The 20,822-nt window shown below is 42.3% G+C and overlaps 1 protein-coding gene across 2 annotated transcripts in view; it reads left to right on the forward strand.

Annotated features, from left to right (window-relative positions):
• Window positions 1-20,822, forward strand: part of BTBD11 (BTB domain containing 11) — a 275,212-nt gene that overhangs the window by 170,826 nt on the left and 83,564 nt on the right. For both annotated transcript variants that reach the window (XM_037880308.2, XM_043542358.1), the window contains exon 3: window positions 14,097-14,301. In XM_037880308.2, the coding sequence (XP_037736236.1) occupies window positions 14,097-14,301 (205 nt within the window). The remainder of the gene's footprint in view (window positions 1-14,096; window positions 14,302-20,822) is intronic.

A 20,822-nucleotide genomic window follows, 5' to 3' on the forward strand; every position in this document is an offset into this window, starting at 1 on the left:
AGCTTTCTCTAAGGACACATTGGGGCTTGGGAGAGTTTATTACTGTTTAGGACATTTGTCCCTGGATGGCTGTGTTTTTAATATTTGTATATGGTCCCAGAGGGATGGGAATAGATGTATTTAATTGCAATAAATGAACAGACATATTTTTGCTGCATAATAGAATAACATAACTGAAAAACTCCACTCCCAAATTTCTGGTGGGTATTTAATGGCTAGAAGTACAAAAGCTTACTAGGGACTTGCACCCTAGGTCCCATTGGTTGCTAGACCAAGCAGAGAAAATGACCCACAAAGGTTCTCTAAAAACATGGAAAGATCTGTCTGTCCCTGACTGGGGCCCTGTGATCTCATTCCATCAGACTGCACTTGCTGCCGAACCCCAGGGGGCCGGCAAACATGTGTACGCTACCTTTGCGCTCCCCCTATCCCTGGGACAGCTGAGCCTCAAGGCTGCTCTAAATAACACTAACTTTTAACTGCCCCCTAGGGGCTCTTACACCACTGGGATTACTGGAGCACAGAGTGCTCCTGCTATGTCTTGTTGCACTATGGGATGCCCCCCTCATGTTCCCTAATTCTTGATGGGAGGATTGGGAAGTGGTGGGCTAGAGCCAGACTAGGAAAATCTATCCCATGTTGGGGAAATTCTTGACTGCTATACTAAGGCAGGTTTCTGGCCCTTTGATAATACCAAAGCAGCACAAAGAGTCTAAGTATGGGACAGGATCTAGCCCTAGATGTTTACATCTCTTCAAATTTAGAGCAGAAAGCTACTTCTGGCTTATTTTGAGTCAAGAGATAGCCAGTTTACATTCATTTTCTAGGAGGGGAAATTGTTCCATGCAGGGCCATTTGGCATACCAAGCTGTGTATGTGGAGTTTTTTATTATTATTATTCAGGGTGTTAACCACAAGTAGTTGAAACTTTTATTTCAGTCTGGGATATTCTGAATGACTGGGAATAAATAGGAGCACAAGAGAGCTAAGATGGAGCTTTTTTATCCTTGAATAATATTTGATTTTCTGTGTCAGACATATTTAAATATGTATGTACAGGACAGCATTTCCCCCCCTCTTCAGTCTTGAGGAAAGCTTTTCTTTTTATCCTATGAAGATTCCCCACCCCACCCCTTTTGTTTGTTTGTTTTACTTTTTCAATCCTGAACCTACATATTTCTAAAATAACAAATCCCCAGGAGAATCTGCCACACTGTTGAGGATGAAAGGAAAGGTTACCACTCAAGTGTAAATAAGAACATTACTGTATACGCCAGTGCTGTTTCATTTCTGCTCACGGTGACAGCCAAGCAAATGATGAAAGTCAGCATCCTCGCCCAGGCCTTTTAATCTCGTCTCAACCCTTTGCAGCCAAGAGGAGTGAGCAGTGTAGAAGCAGTGCAACAAATTGACTCAAGTCTGCAAACAAGAGGTTAAACCCAAACATGGAAACAAAAGCTAGGTGAAAGGTGTTTGCCTTGGGGTGACTGACTCTACAGTGTTCTCCTTGACAGTGAGTAGTTGTAAATGTTGTTTAGTGTCAGCATGAAGGCAACATTTGTCAGGTATTTTAATCAAACTTTAAAAGCATTTCTTCCATGTTTCCATTTCTTTCCCAACTTCCTTTCCACGGAGAACTGTCCTTTAGTTTGTGGGGTTCTTTTCATGGTGTTCACATTTTATTCTCTCTGTTTAAAAAGAAATCAAAGCAGCTGGTTACATTAATGGGGTGTCTATTCTTTTCCAGATATTGATGGAAAAAATTAAGAAGAGTAGAGCCATGATTACAGAGTTAAATGCACTGCTGTGCCCTGAGGGGGACACTCAAAGACCAGAAAGGTTTTAGGTCTCATGCTCTTACCTGTCATACCCCACTGACCAAGCCCAAGTTGGATTGATTATCAGCCATTTCACCTGGCTTAGGTGTCTCCGCTCCTGGAAAATGTCAAGCCCACTTCTGGGACAATTTGAGGACTTTGTTGAAGCTGTGGCAGTGATCTTCCATGACTCAGGTTGTGAGGGTACAGTCAAGTCTGCACTTCAGGTGTTGTAGCAGGGATGCCGGCCCGTTGCTAAATCTACAGTGGAGTTCAGATGCTGGGTAGTAGACACTCAATGGAATGAGGACGCGCAGCATTATCATTTCTGGCTCGGCCTAAATGAAGATATTAAAGATGAACTGGCACAGGTGGAATCCCCATCCAGCCTGAGCTTTTTCATTCACCCTACGCATCAAGATTGATGACTTCTTGACCAAACGCTGCCAAGCAAAAAGATGGTCCTCCTGACTCCAGCCAGTCCTGTTGGCCAGCCTCCTCGTCCTTCAGCAGCCCAGACCAATGCTCGTCTGTCAGTATCTTGGTGATGGGCAATCCATGTCTAACTTTTCTCCAACTCCCTCTCCAGTACTGTCCCCAACACAAACCTACAGGTGCTGGTGAACTCAGGTGCCTCAGGAAATTTCATGGATCTGAAGTTTGCCTGAGCAAACAAAATCCCCACCTGGCGCAAGGACTCCCCCGTATTAATGCAGCCCATAGACAGATCACGCCTTTCATTGAGACCAGTCACCCACCAGACGGCTCCCTTAGAGGTAAATACCCTTCTAGGGCACCAAGAAATCCTTCAGTTTGGGCTAATTCGTGCACTGCATTCATCAGCTGTCTTTGACATCCCCTGACTCATCACCCATGTCCCATGCTTCCACTGGCGGTCAGGCATGTTACGCTTTGACTCCCTATTTTGCCAACAGTCCTGTTTCCTGAGAGCTGACCTGAGACCAGCAACCCTTCAGAGATGTGAAGAGATGATCCAAAGGTGACCCCGCGACCCCCATGACCTCCTGAACAGCTCCAGGGATTCCTGTTAAATATCAACACTATGTCAACATGTTTGACAAAAAAACAATCTGACAACCTACTGCCCCATCACAGCTACGACTGTCCCATCGACCTCCAGGCAGGAACAGAGGTTCCCTTTAGGTGCATTTACTCCTTCTCTGTACTTGAACTTCAGGCCCTCTGGAGAGATCCCGAGGAAAACCTGCAGAAGGGTTTCATTTGCCCCTCCATGTCCTCAGTGGGGCCCCCAATCATCTTTGTGGCGAAGAAAAACCGGTTCCTCTGGCCATGTCTGGATTAGAGAGCCCTGAACAAGATAACAAGCTGAAACTGATATCCTTTACCAATTATTAATGAGCTGTTTGAAAGGCCACACTCTCTCAAGGTCTTCACAGAGTTGGACCTCCATGGAGCTTATAACCTGGTGAGGTTTCAGGAAGGAGAGAAAAGGAAGGACTGCCTTCCGGACCATGTATGGCCACTTGGTCATGCTGTTTGGGTTGTGCAACACCCCAGCAACCTTCCAGTATTTCATAAATGACATCTTTAGGAACATGGTGGACCAATTTGTCATAATTTATCTGGACGACATCCTTGTAGTCTCTGAAAGTCAGGCCTTCCACAATCATTATGTGCGTATTGTCTTGGAGAGACTCCACCAAAACAAACTCTTCACAAAGCTCGAGGTTTCATTAAAGACACAGTGGAATTCTTGGAATATATCATCTCACCTGAGGGACTTACCATGGAGCCATGCAAGGTGGCGGCAATATCCAACTGGGCTGCATCCAAGGACATACATGGGGTGCAGGGATTCTTGGGATTTGCCAGTTTCTACAGATGATTTATTAAAGGATTCTTTAGCTTGATTGCACCCATAATGGCACTCTTTCAAAAGAGGGCCCGGTTCACCTGGGCCACGGAGGTTTAGTCAGCCCTTGAGCGACAGAAGAGGACATTCATCTCAGCACCCATCATGATTTACCCAGATCCCACTAAACCATTTGTGATCAAGACCGGCACCTCAAATTTTGCCATAGGTGCAGTATTATCTCAACATCTGGGCCCCCATAACCAACTCCACCCCCGTGCCTTGCAGTCTCGGAGGCTACCCCCGGTGGAAAAAAATTACATGTAAGACAAGGAGCTACTGTCTATCAAGGCAGATTTTGTGGAGTAGCACCATCTCCTAGAAGTAGCCAGATTCCTGGTCCAAGCCCTGATGATGGACCACAAGAACGTGGAGTACCTATGGACTGCAAGACACTTTAACTAATGCCACATCCACTGGTTCCTGTTCTTTGCTTGATTCGACTTTGTGAACTATCACCCAGGTACAAGAAACAGAAAGATGGGTGCCCTGTCCCAAAGATGAATATCTCAAACCTGGTAAAGAGCTCTTTACTACCATACTCAAGGTGTCCAGCTTTGTCAAAAGAACAATCAACAACAGTCTGATGTCCTCCATCTACTCCTTGATCCCTGATGATGCGTTCAAAACCCGAATCACCAGACCTTGAACAACTGCGGTATGTGACCCAACTCAGTGTTCTGATTTCAGATTGGCCTCCTCTATCACAGGGGTTGCATTTATTTTCTAGAGGGACAGTCTAGGCTTCCGATATTGAAACTATGCCACAATTTGCCTGATGCAGGCTGTTTTGGCCAGTTCAAGACCTGGAATCTGGTATCGAGGTGTTTCTGGTGGCTAGATCTATGAGCTTTCATCAAGGATTATATAACATCTTGTAATCTCTGCACAAGTACCAAAAACCCATGATCAAAACCCCTAGGTCTCCTCCAGCGTCTGCTCATGCCTCCACAGCCTTGGTCTATCAATGAACTTCACTGTAGAATTGCCACACTCTCAGGGACGCTCAGTAATCCTGGTTGCCATAGACCTCCTTACAAAGATGGCACACTTCACCCTGTGCTGTACTGTTCCTACTGCATGGGAGATGGCTCAGCTCTTCCTGGAAAATGTCTTCTGCTACCAGGGTCCAGACAGAGCTGATACTGGCCCCATCAGATTTTGCAGAATATAAACTTTGATTTTTAAAAAAACGTTAGTTAATCTTTTTATGGGTTGTGAAGAAGACCTTCCTAAAGTGACTCCATGCAAGGATGAGTCTGAAGAGTAACTCTTAACTGTTTCATGGTCCCTTGCAAAATGTGTTAACTCCTTATGCTAAACAATCTGTTCCACCTTGTATTTAGCTATGCCTCTGAGCAGGGCCACCCGGAGGATTCAGGGGGCCTGGGGTCTTCGGTCATCTCACACTGCAACAGAAACATTGTGTGAATTCGGGTTGAATTTACTGAATTGTTTCAGTTGAAGAAATAAGAAAAGATCAAAGCATTTCATTTTGACATTTTTTAAATGAAATGTTTCAATTTTTCAATTAAAAATCCTCTTTGTTTTGAATGTGACTGCAATTTTTTTTTTTAAAAAAAAAGGATTTTAAAAAAAACGAAAACAAAAAACAAAAAAATATTAACTTTTTCAGTTTGAAAACTGTTAGGGTTTTTTAGGTTTCATTTTGACCACCAACCAAAAAAATCCATTATTTGAGCAGCTGTAGTTGAACCCACAACAATGGAAAAGCATCTTGTAACTGGGTCTCTTCTCTCATCAAAAACAGTCTTGAAAATGGATGACTCGGGTTCTGCAATAATGGGGTCACAAGGTACAGAGCTGGAATCTGGCCACTCAGCGGTTCATATGTTCTTATGAGATCTAGAAATCTTCATGGTAAGACTGCAGCCTGCCCATTTGTCCTTGTGCTCTGGTCTCCAGTGTGTCCCGGGGCCAGTGATCCCTGATAATCAGGTAGGGGAGTGAGTTAGAGAAGCACTTGCTAGCATGCCCTAGCTAGAGTTCTGGTGGTTTAATTAAACCACTTGAGCTTCTCTTTCACAGCTTTATTAAGATGTCACCCAGACCCCTGGGGTTATTTGTACCTTTGTAATTCATACTTGCTCTTGGTTTATTTTATATGCAAATATATATAATACATTTCAGTGTGTTTCTATGTTTCATCCCCCATGTGGACTATTAGAAAAAGCTTTCCAGAAAGTGTGCATCATCAACTTAAAAAAAGAAAGGCTTAAGCAGGATTTAAAGAATTAACTTGTGCTGAGAATGGGATAGTACCTAATAGATGGAGCAGCACAAGGAACTCTCCTGCCTTCCCTACCCCTCAAGAGTATAGAGTGATACGGGACTGAGATTTGGACTGCAGTGTAGGGTTGCAGGGCAAGCCACAAGCAAAGCAACTTGGGAGCCTTATTTTTTTTGGAGCTCTGCAGTTTCAGGCCAGCCTTATCAGTGGGATCAGGCGAAAACTCACTGAGATACCTTCACTCTCCTGGCAGCAATAACCCAAGAAGAGGAAAGAGGTATCTCATGGCCTGATTTGCATAAACATTTTTATCTCGTAATATAGGGATTATGTTGCCTTTGGTCCCCATAATTTGTATGGTTAGTTACCCTGAAGATAGGTCTAGTGGAAAGAGTAGCTGGTGATGTCAGTGATACAAAGAGCAAGATGGAAGCAGGAGCTAATAGCTGAAGTTGGAATGGGTCCACTGAGAAACTGATGGCTCTTACAAAAGTAATGAGTTTAGTGTTGATAGGATGAGGGTACCAAGAGGCAGGTTAAGCAAGACAAATACACCTGGGGACTCAAGGCAGCAGTGGAATTTATTATATGACTAGAATGTGCAAAATCTAACTACTTCCTCTAACAGCTTCTGTTATGTCTTTGGGTATTTACATGTAAGAACATTCTCGGTTATAAACAGGAATCTACTCCTCCTCCAAAGTACTTGCCTGGTTTCTTCCTGCTATAGGTTTATTATTGTTGTTGTTTCATTTTAAAGCATTTGTATAGTTTTAAATTCAATTTTACTTTTCATTGTTTGTTTGAAATATCAGCTAAACATTTTGTATAAACGTTTCCCCCTACCAATCTGGTGGGTTTTTTGTGCGTGAGAAATGACACCCATATCCATATCCCCATGTTTTGCTCTTCCTCAAAATGGATAGTCTCTCCCAATACTTCTAGTAGACCTGAATTCAAGCTGGCTGCAGTGGGGCAGGAGACTGGGTGGGGGAGGTTGGGAGAGGGAGAGAGGAGGGGCTGGAAGAATGGGGAGGGAGGCATGATAATGATAGGGGAGGGGGATGGAGAGGGATAGTGCCTAAACCTCACGGGTTAGGAAAGGGAGTAAATGGAGTCCGCTCTCCAAGCGTTAAGGGGCAGGCTGGAATTTCTGTGTGTATATGTATGATGAAATTCTGACCCTGAAATGATCACACACAAGTCCAGGTTGGGCAGCTTCCAAAAGCTTGAAAATAAGACAGCAGACCCAAAAAAAATAAAAAAAAGTGGTTTATAATTAATTGTTTAAAAGGTTATTGTTTTTAAGCCAATCTCATGATATTTTTGGCGTCTGGCTCATGATTCTGGAATGCCTGGGTCTGGCAATATTGAGAACTGTTCACAGTAGTGAGCATGTGATTGGGTATACAAACCCCACAGTGGGCCCAAAGAGGTTAAAAGGCAATACTGGGCCCAAGTAGCCCTGTCCCTCCGGGCCTGCCGAGCATGCTCTGACTGGAGGAGCGGGTTAAAAGGAGCTCAGATGCCCAGGCAAATGGTGGTAACAGGCTACAGGACAGAGGAATCCTTCTCTGGGAAGCCAGACAGAAGGTTGAGCCTGAGAGGGGACCATAGAGCAGATAAGGCCCCCAGGCAGAGCCTTCTCCAACCACCACCCCTTTGAGAACCTGCAGGGCCCAGCTCCTTTGCACTTTTTTTTTCCATTGAGCAACTGACTGGTTGGACTATAAAGGCCATACCCCAAACTGAAGGGACCTATTGGTAGGAAGTAGTCCAGGGAAGCAAACTTGGACTTCCTACAGGGAGGACCCTGCTTGTGTTGCTTCCTACAGGGCCCTGGGCTGGGACTTAGGGGGGAGGGAAGCCCATGTCCCTTTACCACACCCCTTTAAGGGCCAAGGCCCAGATGTGGGTGAAAAGCTGAAGATTCCTGGCTTAAGGTCAGGAACAGGCACTTCCGCTGCCCTGACAGAGAGGTAAGGGGGTGAGAGTTGGGTGTGCTAACCACTGGGCTGTGTGGCCCTCCCAGCCCCCTATCACAGAGCACTACACTCTGTCTTGGCAGGATCAGGCCTATCGTATGCACCAGGGGGGCCTGCTCATGCAAACACTTACACAATTGAACAACTTCATTCATGTAACTAGTCCCACTGATGCTTTTCAGGATCAGGGCTAGTCATAACCACCATAGAATCCTGCATGGAGCTTGTGGGAGTTAGCGAGATCAGGCAAGTACCTTCTTTTATTTCCTCTCTTTGATTTTTTTGGTTTGGTTTGATTTAAAATGTTTTTATTTGAGATATAAAATAACCTTTGCTAAACCAATAACAGGGGAAAAAAAGAAAGGAATGCTTTACCTGCATGCTTTATAGATAGCTCACATGCTCTAGCTGGGTTCACTAGTCTGCAACATCACCAGCATATACATGGGAGCTGTTTCACTTTCACTGTCACATCAAATCTCTGGACTAAAGTCAGTGATGATGTCCGTTAAATATTCAGCATTGCCTTAAACCAGGACTGTCCCCCATCCTGTGACGTTACATAATCTATTTTAATTTTTAAATTGTGTGTGTTTGACTCTATAGCTCATGAAAGGGGCCAGATGGACAGCTCCAGAGACTGAAGCCCTCTGTTTAGCCACAGAGGGTTTGTCTACACTGCAACTGGGAGTGAGTCTCCCAGCCCGGGTAGACAGACTCAGGGTAGGTCTACACTACCCGCCGGATTGGCGTGTAGCGATCGATATATTGGGGGGTCGATTTATCGTGTCTAATCTAGATGCGATAAATCGATCCCCGAGTGCTCTCCCATCGACTCCAGAACTCCAGCGCCGTGAGAGGCGCAAGCGGAATCGACGGGGGAGCGGCGGCAGTCAACTCACCGGCGTGAAGACGCCGCGGTAAGTCGATCTAGGTACGTCGACTTCAACTACGCTATTCTCGTAGCTGAAGTTGCGTACCTTACATCGACTCCCCGCCCCCTAGCGTAGACCAGGGTTCAAGCTAGATGGGCTCAAGCTAACACACTAAAAATAGCAGTGTGAACATAGTGGCTTGGGTGGCAGCTTTCAAGTGGCTTTCAAGCCCACCCGACCCCTGGTCTGAGCTCAGGTGGCTACCCTGAGTCTACACTGGAGCCGTGACATCTACACTGCTATTTTTAGTGCACTAGCTCAAGGCCATCTAGCATGAATCCATCTACCTGGGCTGGGAGGCGTGCTGCCAGCTGCAGGGTAGACGTACCCAGAAAGGGCAGAGCACTGATACAGACTCCATCACACTGCAGTATACTTTTCCCTGGCACAGATGGCACTGCCAGTGCCAAAAGTTCAAAAATCATGAGACTGGCTTAAAAATTGAGATTTCTTGGAAGCACTTGAGTCACGTTTTCCAGCTTTTCTCTGAAATTATGAGGAGTGGAAACTTACTTTTTTGTTAAATGAAATCTGAGATACTTACATAATCGTTGTCTGCAAGAGCTGGAGCTCTCTGTGAAACACCAGTTATCACGAGAAGGATAAAATTGCAAGAGCTGGTGCCACTGCGATAGAGCGACACTCCATTCCAAATCGTTACCATTGCTGAATGCGGTTGTGAAGAAGGGAGATTGCTGACACAATGGTGCATATGATTCATGCTGGTCTACACCTGACTGCAAAGTCAGGGTAGCCATCATGTTAGCTAACCCAGTTCTGCACACCCGCGTTCAACCACAATACAATTTGTACTGTAGACCAGCCCCTAAAAGGAGCACTTTGGGGTGTGGAGAATGTTTCTTGCTCTGTGGCTCATTGAATCCTGGACAGCTCTGCTGAGTCTCAGGCCAAGTAAGCCTGTTGTGATAATGACATGCAAGCTTGTCCATTGGGAACAGGATGACAGGTTCCATCCTGCAACTGGCTTTGTGTGGGCAGACATATGTGCCTGCATGGACTGCCAGGGACTTCGGGGGAAGGCTAGTGGGCCTGTTCATGCAGAGCAAGTGGCCAGGATCAGGGCCTAAAATCACTAAACTCTATTTTTATGTATTGCTGAAAGAAAACATAAAAGAAGAAGAAAACACAGCACCCAAAGTGGTACTCTAAGGGGTATATACAATACTGACAAATTATTACTTTCGATATATTGCTTTTATAATAAAGCATTATTAATTTATTAGTAGTAGTATTCATTTTTTATATTACAATAGCATATAGATGCTCAGCGCCTCCCACCCGCCAGTGGCCCCACCAATCTGCACCCTGCCCTTCCTCCCAGCGCCTCCTGCCTGCTGCGATCAGCTGTTCAGCAGCATCCAGGCGGCGCTGGGGAGGAGGGAGCAGAGCAAGGGCGGGGTGCTGGGGGAGGGGATGAGAAGAGGCAGGGAGGAGGTGGGGTGGGGGCAGGGCCCAGGGCAGAGCAGGGTCAAGCACCCCCAGAGAAAGTGGAAAGTCATCGCCTCTGGGCTCTAGACATACACATAGTAAGCAACAGTTTCTGTCCTGGAGAATTTACAACCTAAGTAGATATGGTTGGGCAGGGAAGCAGCGGCACAGGGAAGGGAAGTGACTTGCCCCAGGTCATACAACAGGGCAGTGGCAGAGCCAGGAACAGAACCCAGGGCTCCAGACTCTTGGGCCAGTACTCTATCCTTTCGGCAACACTGCATCTCATTAAAATATTTTGCATTTACATATTGCCTTCCACCTGAAGATCTCAGTTCTTTACAAGCAATGATCAATTAAGTTTCACAATAGATGAATCAATATTTTAATTATTACTAAGATGCCCAAATATTTACCAGGTAGGAAAGGGAAGAACAAGTTCTAGTCCAATATGTACTTGGTATAATATAACTGAATCATAATGAAACACACCAAACTACATTAATTCAGCATTAAGGTTGTGATTTTATATATTTTATAAAGTGGAAGTTAGGAAATGCCAAAGCCAAAGGCTGAAATCCTGGCCCCATTGAAATCAATAGGAGTTTTGCCATTGACTTCAATGGAGCCAGGTTTTCACTTAAAGTTACTTCAGCAACGTTAACTGGCTGTGTTGTAATGTTGTATCTTCTCATTTGTTTTTTTCCTCATTCGGTATCTGGTGCTGAATATGTCATAAAATATATAGCCTTTAAAGTGCAGGATGTGCAACACAGATGAATTAATGTTGCTGGATGAACCTTCTGCTAAATTCTGTCCTGCTTTATTTATCATTCAACCCAATTGAAGTCAGTGGAGTTGCATGATATATAAGGCCCTGATCCACTTTAACAGGACTAGTCAAGTCCTTAAATTAAGCACATACTTCAGTCATTTGCTGGTTTGGGACTTAAATGAGGACAGAATTTGGCTTAAGCGCAGTTCTTTTTCTGATCTTGTTCTGATTTTAATTCTTAAACCTGAACATTGCCTTCAACAGGATATTTTTTTTTTTTTTTGCATTTAATGTCTTTTTTTTTTTTTTTTTAAAGAGGAGGAAAAATAAATTGACGCCTGATAATATTGGTGCCATTTAAATTGGCCTCAGACTTTGAAACTTACATCTCCTGTGGGAGAAGGGGATGAGGGCAGGGTGAGTTCCAGAATATACTGCTGTTGCTATTTGCTTGTAGATAAATTTTATGTAAAGCTGGATAATCTATTCAGAAGCACATCTCTTTCCATTGTGGACCTGATCCTGCACCCCTTTCGCACACACACTATCTCTTGACTTCCGGGGGAATTATGAGCATGTAAGAGCTCCAGGTTAGTCCCTATCATGACAATGTTGTAGCAGTGGGAAAAGACAGAAACTATTTTTTAAATGAAAGCTTTAATCAGAAGAATATTGCAGAGTGCAGCAAAAATTGTCAAAACCCTAAAATCATGGACTCTGCAATTTTTTTGTGCCAGCAGTTTTCTTCTGTTCCTGGTTTTAAGACTGTGTTTTTTGGAGGATTGTGCGGTGCATTTTTCAGTGAAACATTTATATCCTCCCTTGTGCAAATTATCTCAGCCCCAGCAGCAGTCTCTGTACCAGTCTAGGCTGTTCAGAGGTGGTGCATTCTAATGTCATAAAAAGGGTGGAACTTCAGTGGGCAAGAAATCTTAATCGATCCCCACTGAACATGTTCAAAAGGGATCTTTCTAATTTGCTTGTAAATTTTGTATCCAACCTTCCCACCCCCAAAACTTGGTCATATACTCACACCTCAGTGAGTATTTCTTTCCAAGTTTCAATGTTCAGCAGTTATTTGAGTCCCCTGAATGGGGGACAAAGTGTGGCAATAATTTTTAAACCATTTTTTTCTTTCTGCTGTCGAACTCAATAACAACTGAAGGAATTTTGCTCAGACTTTTTTTTTTTTTTTTTTAAATAAAAGTTCTTTTGAACAGAGACCAATTTTGAAAATATTTCATTCGAAAAGAAGACTTTCCAGAATGATCTGAGCATGTGAAAACAGAGTTACGGCCAAAGCTGGTTTTTTGCCTTCAAATCAGTGGTCACTACCCAAAAAAATGCAATAAAATTTACCTACCTCATAGAGGAGTTGTGAGACTTAATTAATTAATTAATGTTTGGAGAGATACTTCGATTCTAGGTTGCCTGTGAGCCTGCTTGTCTGTCTGCTTATCAATGAAGCAAGCAAATCAGGTCACTTTCTGCATATCACAATTAAAGTTTCTTCTGACAAGTTATGGAAAATAGAGACCTACACAGTCATAGAGAAACAATGAAAGCCTTCTAATGGGCTATATTCTGTTCTCTAGATACCTAAATTGCTTGAGTGATTCTACAGCACAGTATTCTCTTTTGCTAAAATCTTTTAAGGCCTAGTCCAGGTGGATATGTTATATTTGTGTTAAACATTTCTGATAGGATTTTAACCATTTCCTGTCAGAGCCATGGGGCCCTACTCTGCCCTGTTACACAGACACAATTCCCACTGACGTTAATGGGAGTTACGCCTCTGGAACTGAGGGTGGAATTTGACAATATGTGTTCAGTAAAAAGAAAAACAAATACTGTGCACTGGAATGTATTGTTTGCCAAAAGCAACACGTTGGAATGCATCTGGTTCTTTTGCACACCACCAAAATAAGCCATCTGATTCTGAATCTGTGTTTTCCTATTAGGGTGTGACATAAGCTCTGTGTGTAATATTATCATTTTTAGTAACAGTTTAAAGCTAGAAATGACAGCATTCAAATTGATGAGGACACCTGTCCCTGAACTTTTAATATACACTGAATGGGGTTCCATATTTCCAGTAAGAGAGTGAATATTTTAAAACGTTTTTGATGCTCTACGTACCATACAGCAATGAAGTCCACACTTATGGTCAGGGAGAGTTATTTACACAGAATGAAATGGCCAAATGTTGGTTTTAAAATGTGTGATTCTAGAATTGTGGGGAGATCTGGAAGGGTGTTTTTCTGGTTTTGTTTGCTTTTCCAGCGGTGGTGTAAAGCCCTTTACCTCTTTTAAAGATGATATGGCATGTTGTGTAAAAGCAGGGCTTTGCCACAATGTCTGTGTCCAAAATTTCCCTCAACATGCACTCATGCTGTTCTCTGTCCCTTTTGGTTGCCATCTTATGCTCAGCAATGGCTGGATTTTCAGTGTTACTTTGTGTGTGTGTAGCTCATGAAGGCACAGCCCTTGGAGAGGGGACAAAGGTAGGTTTGTGCTGTTGGGATTTTGCACTGCTCTGGGGACCTAAATAGCCTCCACCATAATTTACACAGCCCTGGGATTATGGCAGGTTTTCAGGCCTGCCTTTGACTGCTATGACCATGCCCTCTGCACCAGGACTTGTGAAGGGGTCAGTATAGGGTTGCTTACGGTAACTGAAGTGCCTTCCCCAGAAGAATTCTCCACTAGGCCCTTGTGGGGTTGTCTGCAACCCATATACATCACCACAGCATATAAACTTCTACAGCAGATGAACTGCTGTAACAGCCAAACTAACTTGATGTTGAAAATGAATAATGAACACAAACCTGTTCTGTCACTTTCTGTTCATGCATGATATTTTAACTGGAAAGCAAAAAGAGTTTGCCATATCCTTTTGTTTGAAAACTACCTGGGGAGAAGTTAAAGTGGGTTAGATGAGGAGAAATAAAAATTACAGTTTTAGTAGTCATCAAATTTTTCCTTCTCAGGTGATCTGGTATCTCGAGCAATGCATCACCTCCAGCCACTCAACTCAAAGCAACATGGCAACGGCACTCCAATGCACCACAAGCAGGGATCACTGTACTGGGAACCTGAGGCTTTGTACACTCTCTGTTATTTTATGCATTGTCCACAGATGGAATGGGAAAACCCTAATGTTGAGCCTTCAAAAGTCACACTGCAGATTGAAAGGTAAGATCTTATGTGCAATATTTAATATATGTATAAAGATGTTTTATTAAAAAGTCAGTATTGCTGGCTAATTGATCATTACAGGCTATGCAAAATATATTTCACTGCAGTCCGTTTTGGTTAGCATCCCCTGGAAATAAATTTCTCCTGCAATGAAGTGCTCCACTGCTGACCCAGTATATATCAAAAGTGACACCCAGTGGCTACATCCAGCAGATTGGTTCCAGATGTGTATTTTGTAGAGATTTCCTTTTTCATTCTTTGTCTCTTGGCTGTTCTGCATTTTGGAAAGGAAAATTAGAGGTTCCTAACAGGTTTGGGTTTAAATGTGTTTTTCTACAAATTAATGGGATTCGACAACGGTAATTTGGGAAGTGGAGAATGAATAGAATGTTGTATATAAAGGACAGGCTGTTAAACATACTGTGCAACAGCTATACTGATTGCACAGGCATGACTCATACTTACACTCAGGAGTAACCTTGGGGCTTCCATTCTCCAGGCTGGCAGGTGACGCATGTTTTTTGGGAGGCTGGAGATGCTGGCCGTATTGCTTTTAATACAGCTTTTGATGAAAACTGGGGAAAATAAAGGTAGAAAGAGAATGACAGGCTAGGCGTCAACTCAGTGTCCCAAGAAGATGGGGAGAAGGAAACACTGCTCTAAACTCTAGATCATTTCAGTGCAAAATTGAAATAAAATAATTTTGCAATTAAGAAAGGAATATTCTCTATTGTCGAGGAACCAGGAACTCCTGAGTTGTAAGTCCCAGCTCTGACTCCTTTTGTGGCCTTAGGAAAATCATGAAACTTCCTTGCTTTAGTTTCCTCATCTATGCCTACCTCATAACGGTCACTTGAGGATTAATTAATGTTTGTAAAGTGCCTAAAGGTGTAAATTATTAACATTTTCTTAACTTCTGTAGGGCTTCTCACCATGCCAGCTAAGCCAAAGTTTCAGGCTGGCCTCCACAATTGCATTTCAAAGTATGTATGTGGAAAACTCTCATTTGCACACACAAATGGGCAATTGCGCATCTAATTACTTGATTTGGACATTAAAACATGGAGTTTGCGTACTGGAGAACAAATTTGAAAATGTGGCCCAAAAAGGGAAAGGATGTGTGATATGCTGTTCTGACTGAAACTGTTTTGTATCCATTTATAAAAAACAGCATAAGGTGGAATTTCTGGCCCTACTAAAGTCAATGGGACTTTGGGCACTGACTTTAGGGGAACCAGCATTTCACCCACAGTGCCTTTGTTAAACTGTGGGGCGGAGTGAGGAATCCTAGGTCATTCTTCTTGACTATGCAAGAAATTTAAACAGGGACCACTTTCAGTGCTGCCAACTCTCCACCTATTATTATGAGCCCTGTAATATTTGGTGTTTTTCTTACATCCCCAGCTCCTGATGTCATGAGAATTTCAACTTTCATTTACAGTATAAAGAAAAAGTAAAATTGTAACACTCATGGTTGTAGAGAAGAGCTAGAAGTCTTGACCCCAGATGCTCAAAAATCAGAAGTGAAATAAAAAGAACCCCACACTTATTTTTTAAAATCTCGGGATTTTTCGGCCAGTCTTATGATTTTTGGGGGGATTGGGAGTGGGGGCTAACATGCATTTTGAATGCTTGAGGTTAGCAATACTGCATGGAAGGTATTATAGGGAACAAAGTTAAAGAATCTCCCTACCACTAAAAAAGGGCCTGATTCTACAGCCCTTATCGAGATGAGTAATACCATTGATTTCAGTGAGAGTAGCCATGTGAATAAGAACTGCAGGATCAGGCCCCAGTTTTGTAAGATTTCTAAAGACTTCACAGTGTTAAATGCAAAAGGACAGAAAGTTTGAAAATTTTTCTCTTTTTAAAATTTGTTTTCATGGTTTTTTTCCCTTTTCTAAGATGGTCTGTTATATATATTATATTTTTTAGCAGTTCTTCAAGTAAATATTACATAAACCCAAGGCAATTTTGTTTTTTTAATACTCTGGCAAACTATCTTTCTTTGCAAGGCCCGTTTAGCAACTGTGGTTAGAGCCAGAGTAAGTACTCTGTGTTGTTGCCAGAAGCTCGTGGTTAATTTTGGAAAGAGCAAAGATTCCTTCTATTGCCTAATCAAACATGCTTTAGTAGTTAGTACCAGGAAACACAAGTGGAAGTGAGACAGAGTAAAACATATGCCTAAATATTTTGCACTGAAGTATGTTCTATAATATATTGTACCAACTGTATATAACCATCTTGTGTTGCCCCACAGAAGAGATTGATTAAGCTGAATTCTATTTAGTGCTTTGAAAAGCTTCCCTTTTAATTTGCCACTGAAGGATACCAGTGGTATTCCTTATTGTGCAGTCACTCTTTATGGCTGGTTACTTATCTCTAGCATGTTCAGTTTTCATTATGTGTTTTTATGACTTCTGAGGAAATAGGATTGTTAAAACATGAGATTTTTATATCTAACAGTTCTAATCCTTGTGCTTTAATTTATTTAGGTTCCAGATTCTCTCTTTTTCTAATGCTGTTCAATTGCTTTTATGTTGGCAAACAACAAAAAGAAGAAAATTTAGGGCTAGATTTTCTACCCCCTTCTCTGGCCTTTTTGTTGTCACTCTTGTCGGGCAGAGGAGCCAGAAACTCAGTGGATCTGGACATAGGAAAATTTACCTGGCATGATGGAGTCCTCAGGTGTCATGAAGCCAATGCCACTCTCTTCTAACATCCCAACATAAGGGTCATCCTCAGTGCAGAGAGGAATAGGAACAAGATGTGGTCAGAGTGCATTGTGCTCTCGCCATTCTCCTCTTATGGGTGGCCTCTTGGGAGCTGTTACTGGCTGCTCCTAGGCTTCTCTAAAATACACAGGTATTGCCATTGAACAATACAGGAACTCAGAGAGCTGCAGCTCTGCTCCCCTTCCTGCTCCTTCTGCTGCAGAAGCTGCACGTACTAGAGAATCTGGGTTGTAGTCTTTATTGTTATTTGTTTTGTGGTAACATCTAGGACACCATTGTGCTAAGTGCTTCACAAACACATACCAAAAAGACGGTGCCTACACCAAAGTGCTTACAATCTAGATATGGAGAACCAGATTTTACCTTTGAATAAGTCTGGCCCATTCTATTTGTATAGTATTTCTTTGTACTCAACTAGGTTTTTGTTTTTTAATGAAGTAAATGAAGAGGAGTGCAGTATATTTAACTTAATAGAATATATTAATTAAAGGGGGGGAAGAGTGTTGCCAACTCTCACAATTTTATTAGGAGTCTCCTGATATTTGGTGGGTTTTTTTCATAAAGTCCCAGCTTTTGGAGTCATGGGATTATATGAGAATCTCAGCGTTTAAATAAAAAAGCAAGTATCCAGCATTCATTTTGAAGAGAAAAGCTGGAAAATGTGATCTGAGTGTATCCTAAGGGCTCAAAAACTAGAAGACTAATAAATAGGCCCCTACATTTGTTATTTTTCAGGCTTATGATTTATAAGCCAACCTCATGATTTTTTTGAACGTTTGAAAGGAATTGGCAATACTGGGTCAATCAGTTGGTTGATTGGTAGTACCACAGGAGTTGTCATTTTGGTCTTGAGTGGCCTATGCAATAAAATAAGCTATAAAAAGTGGTGCATGTGCCCAATTATGCAATTTTTGCTGAAACATTTTATATTTTATTGGAATTGTCTTTATTATATGTTAAAGGTGTGAATACAATTCCAATACTTCATCCATCGTCTCACGGAAGTCTCTACTCTACATAATTCTCCCCCTCCCACCCTCCCTCCCTCCACGTCTGCTCTCATTTCATCCTACTCTCTTATTGATGCCTATACTCCTAAGGGCTCCTTATGTCTTCCCATTCTCAATTTCACACCTTCTTTCATGCTAAGCCTATGTCTGTCATGGTGCACCCTTCACAGAACACCCATCCTCTCCTGATGCACCGATGGCGAATTTGAAGGCAGAGGGAGCGATTTCATTTGGAATGAAATTAACCCCATCCAGAGAGCCCCCACAGAGCCGATACACCACTCACATTCTATTTTGAGTATGGACTTATGTGGGACTTGACTAGTGCGTAGGCCTTGTACTGGCTTTCTGCACATAGATAAATTTCACTCCCAGTTAACTTGCTCTCTCTACATTCAGATCCTCCTAGAAGTATGTTTCTTTTTCAAGGCCATCAAATGACAACAAGCCATGTATTTAATATATATATAATTAAATTAATCACCCGATACATTGCATATAATAATAAAAAGCAAATGGATGGCTATTCTAGTCCTCTCTTTATGTATTAGTCATGTTTGTTTATTTAGGAGTAGATCATGCCTGGTCCTGCATGGCCATCTGGGGAGTCAGGCCCTTTGCACCCTCTGCATGGATGGAGTGGACTTGCCTGAGTCATGGCTTCAGGCACTTGTGGGGGAGAGCAGGAGTTTCATATCAAGCAAGTGGGCAGATGAGGGGCAGTCCTATGACTCTGCGCCTTCCACCTCTGATTCTGTAACCCTTATATCAGATCTAAAGTGGGATTTAAGTGGTGCAAAGGACTTGGGCCAGATTCTCTGGCCCACTAAAGCCACTTTGTGCTGCGTAAGAGCCCAGAGAAGGTCAGTCAAGTCTCTAACACTTCCTAAATTATTGCTAGTAGTGCTTTAAGAACCTGAGAGGTACAGTGTCTGTATTTGCAGATTGTGCAATGTTTCTTTTTCCTAAGTAGTCCCTTACCCACTTTTTATCCGCAGCTGTATTGACAGGGTCCTCATTACTCCCTAACTCGCTCTATAGAATTTCTTTCCTCATTAACAACTCATTGAAAAAAGCAGATCAGAAGCTCAGCCATTTTAGAACCATTCATTAATTTTATTCACCAATTTACAGTGCTTCCTCTCTAGTATTTCTTCTCTCCTTCTTCCGTGGGCAGTCATTTACTCATTGTATTGCTTGGCTGCCTTTGTCTTTTCCTTGAAAGCCTTAATTGACTTGCTAGGTCCTTGTTTGGTTCCTGTCCCCTTTTCAGTACAGATTATTTTTTTTAAAATCCTTAAACATTGAGAAATCCCTTACAAAGCCCCATGGGTCGCTTTTGTTTATTGCATTTCCACCCTCCTTCCATGCATGCTGGAATTGTAGTCTGTGGTGCATTAATTTTGGTGAATGCTCGCCCAAACCATTCTCAGTCTGAATAATATCCCAAGCCTTGTCTACACACAAAAGTTGTATTGCTTTAAGCTATACTGGTATAGTTAAAGCAGTACAACCCCTTCGCTAGTGTGGAGTAGGAATGAAATGAACAGGTGTTAGACACCTTTATACTGGTATAATTGCATCCACAGTAGGGGTTGTACAGATATAACTATTTTGGTATAAAGGTCATGAACCTTACTGAAGTTGTGATACCAGTCCAAAATCTTTTGGTAGACCAAACCTGAAAAAAGGCCAAGAATAGTGGAGCAATTGCAAATGATCAGCCACGTAGATGAATAACAACTAAATTTCCTCATCGTTTAGCTGAAAAAGTCAGATGGTGAAATCTTGGCCCTGTTGAAGTCAGTGGTAAAACCCCAGTTGACTTCAGTGGGGCTAGGATTTCACCCAGGGACTGGAAAAAGAAAGTCCTAAGTTCAGCTTTTGTGTCTCTTTTTATCCTTTCATCCTGAAAACCAAGCTTCCAATTTTTTTAATCTCTTCAAAAATAATGGTATTGGCAGCTGCCAGCAGTATGCTAGATTGCACATGTTATGGAAAAAATCTTAGGCAGTATTTGTAGCTCAGCTGTCAGATAGTATATCCTGGCTGAGCTTGTGCTGTACACTAAATCTAATTTATCAAACTAGACTTAAGCTGTCCTTGTGATTGCTCTATTTTTTAAAATGCAGAAAACTCTGTTAATGCAACATTAACAGACATAACACATAATGCAGAACATTCAAAGTTGTACTCCCCAAAGCAATTGTAACTCTGGTTTCTTTCAGTGTATTTATATCACTGTATAGTGTCAATTGTTATGCCAAAATATCTGTGCAATGTATCGGAGTTACAATTCCTATAAGAACCATTACTCTGGCTCTGCTTTTAAAATATCAATCATTAATTGCATTAATGTAGGCTTTTGAAATGTTCTCAGTGTTTTTAAAAACAAGAAAGTAAAAAAGGGATTGCACATTCAAATATTGACATTTTCCCCATACACCTGTGTAGACTGGAGCATTGAATTCTTGGTATGTTAAAAATGTAAGCTAAATTCTCCCCTCAGACAGTTCCAACTTTAGTCAAATCAGTTATACTGGCCTGCATAAGTGAGAGGAGGATTTATCCTTTAATTTAAATAAAAAATACCAGGCTGTGCATAGACAGTATGCGATTTTCAAACATTTAAACTTAGATCATTCTTAACTAGGGCTCTGATAACTGGAATCCACCACTAGCATGGACCTATGTGCCAGTGTGGACCCATGTGCCATTAACCTCATTGGTACAAGGATCCATACTATTGGATCCCAGTCCAGAATCAGGATGC

Source organism: Chelonia mydas, chromosome 1, assembly GCF_015237465.2.
Source record: "Chelonia mydas isolate rCheMyd1 chromosome 1, rCheMyd1.pri.v2, whole genome shotgun sequence".
Classification (NCBI taxonomy): domain Eukaryota; kingdom Metazoa; phylum Chordata; order Testudines; family Cheloniidae; genus Chelonia; species Chelonia mydas.